At 38.6% G+C, this 2,149-nt stretch overlaps 1 protein-coding gene across 1 annotated transcript; it reads left to right on the forward strand.

Annotated features, from left to right (window-relative positions):
- Positions 1–196: 196 nt before the first annotated feature.
- Positions 197–751, forward strand: LOC110315728 (Ig kappa chain V19-17-like). The gene is made up of 2 exons (XM_021189713.1): positions 197–266; positions 429–751. Exons 1-2 carry the CDS (start codon positions 206–208, stop codon positions 749–751), a joined length of 384 nt encoding a protein of 127 aa, XP_021045372.1. The 5' UTR covers positions 197–205.
- Positions 752–2,149: the final 1,398 nt, after the last annotated feature.

Genomic DNA, 2,149 nt, shown 5'->3' on the forward strand with positions numbered 1-2,149 from the left:
TTTGACTTCCTTCCCAGTAATTACTTCCTGTCTTTGGTAGTACTTTTGACTGTTGATTTGACCTGTATACTCTCAAACAGCTGTGTCCAGGTAATTTAATTCCTTATTTGATGACTACTTTGCATAGATCCCTAGAGGCCAGCCCAGCTGCCCATGATTTATACACCAGGTCTTTGCAGTGAGATCTGAAATATATCAGAACAGTATGGGCATCAAGATGGAGTCACAAACTCGGGTCTTTGTATTTGTGTTGCTCTGGTTGTCTGGTGAGACATTTAAAAGTATTATAACATCTCAAATGTAATTTATTTAAATAGCTATATCCTATAGGAAGCCAATATTAGACAATGCCATTTTGGATTCTAACATTTGTATCATAAAGTCTTTGTATGTATAAGTGTAAACTCATTATCTTTTTCGGATTGCAGGTGTTGATGGAGACATTGTGATGACCCAGTCTCACAGATTCATGTCCACATCAGTAGGAGACAGTGTCAGCATACCCTGCAAGGCCAGTCAGAATGTGGGTACTGCTATAGCCTGGTATCAACAGAAACCAGGACAGTCTCTTCAACTTCTTATCTATGGTGCATCCTACCGGTTCACTGGAGTCCCTGATCGCTTCATAGGCAGTGGATCTGGGACAGATTTCACTCTGATCATCAGCAATGTGCAGGCTGAAGACCTGGCAGATTATTTCTGTCAGCAGCATAGCAGCTCTCCTCCCACAGTGCTTCAGCCTCCTACATAAACCTCCTCAGAGATTCTAACCAGCTGCCTGCACTACACATCCCTAGACCTACACACTTCCCTCTGCCTGCAGTTGCTAGGCCTAACTGTTGCAAAGTGTGGTAGAAAATTAATGAACAGATCCTTTTACTTGGAAGTTCATTATGGCACAAAAAGGAGTAAAGACATATGTATATATTTAATTCTTATGCTTAGATTCTGTATATTGAACATGACAAATTTATTATCTTATGTTCTGGAATGAAAAGTTCCTTTGTGTGTCTCCATGATCTAAATCAGCAGCCTCTCAGGCTATATTCTCACTGGAAGATACCAAAGAAAACTGGGCTTTTGCTTAGCTCAGCTCTGTGAGGCTCCCCTCACTTTTGGCCTCCTGACAATTTCTCTCAAGTTCTCCTTTTGGTTAACTGTATTTATTTGCAAATATATTGTTGGGTTTCATAAACAAATATATAACAAGTGTTTCATGTATTTTGATAATCTTTATTCTCCTTGTTTCTTCTTTCTGTCACTCTCTTTCGCTCCAAGTATCTTACTTTCAATTCCTCTTCTTCTACCTATTTCTGTGTGACATACATATGTGCCCTATTACATGCACACACAGACACACACACACACACACACACATACACATGCACACTCAGGGTTTATGAATCTATAAATATCTAGGATACAAAAATTCCAAGAAAACATCGTGTTTGACTTCTTAAACAACATATCTGATCTAGGCTTAGTATTCCTAGGCCCCAGGTGCCTCTGCTGTCTTCTCATATACTTTCCCAATGTGGAGACTGTGATAACTCATTCTACACTACACTACACTACACTACACTAGTGGTAAATATAATTTTGTATCATGGGAATCAAGTTGTTTTAATGTCTTACAATAATTAACAGTGTTTGATATTTGTTGAGGGTAATACTTTGTACTTCAATAAAAACAATACGCTAACTAATCACAAGCATGTATTAATTAAAAATTAGTTGAAATCTTATTTTGTTCTTGTTATTTATTTTTGAGAGAAGATATCATGGCCTGTTAAACTGGAGTGTCGATTTTGATCTCTCAGAATTCCACCTAACTCTTGCTAAGCACTGTGATCACTGGTATGGGCCATTCCTGTCAGCATTGAGCACTGTTTTGACACACAGATACAACAGGGTTACAAATAGTTGTTTGAGAACTGGAAATACCTTTCATCAATTTGCACGTGAATAGGCTCTCCCTAGCTTGCTTTCTGTGCCCAAGTCTACAGCATGAGCACAGATGTGTCAGGTGTATCTGAGGAAAATCATTGGCTTGCATGATTTGTGCTAAGTATGTTGTTTCTTCACTGTGACAAGGCACTTTGACAAAGAGAGGATCATTTATTTTAGCTCACAGTTTCAGTCCATGTTA

This window comes from Mus pahari, unplaced genomic scaffold (genome assembly GCF_900095145.1).
Source record: "Mus pahari unplaced genomic scaffold, PAHARI_EIJ_v1.1 scaffold_7215_1, whole genome shotgun sequence".
Taxonomy (NCBI): Eukaryota; Metazoa; Chordata; class Mammalia; order Rodentia; family Muridae; genus Mus; species Mus pahari.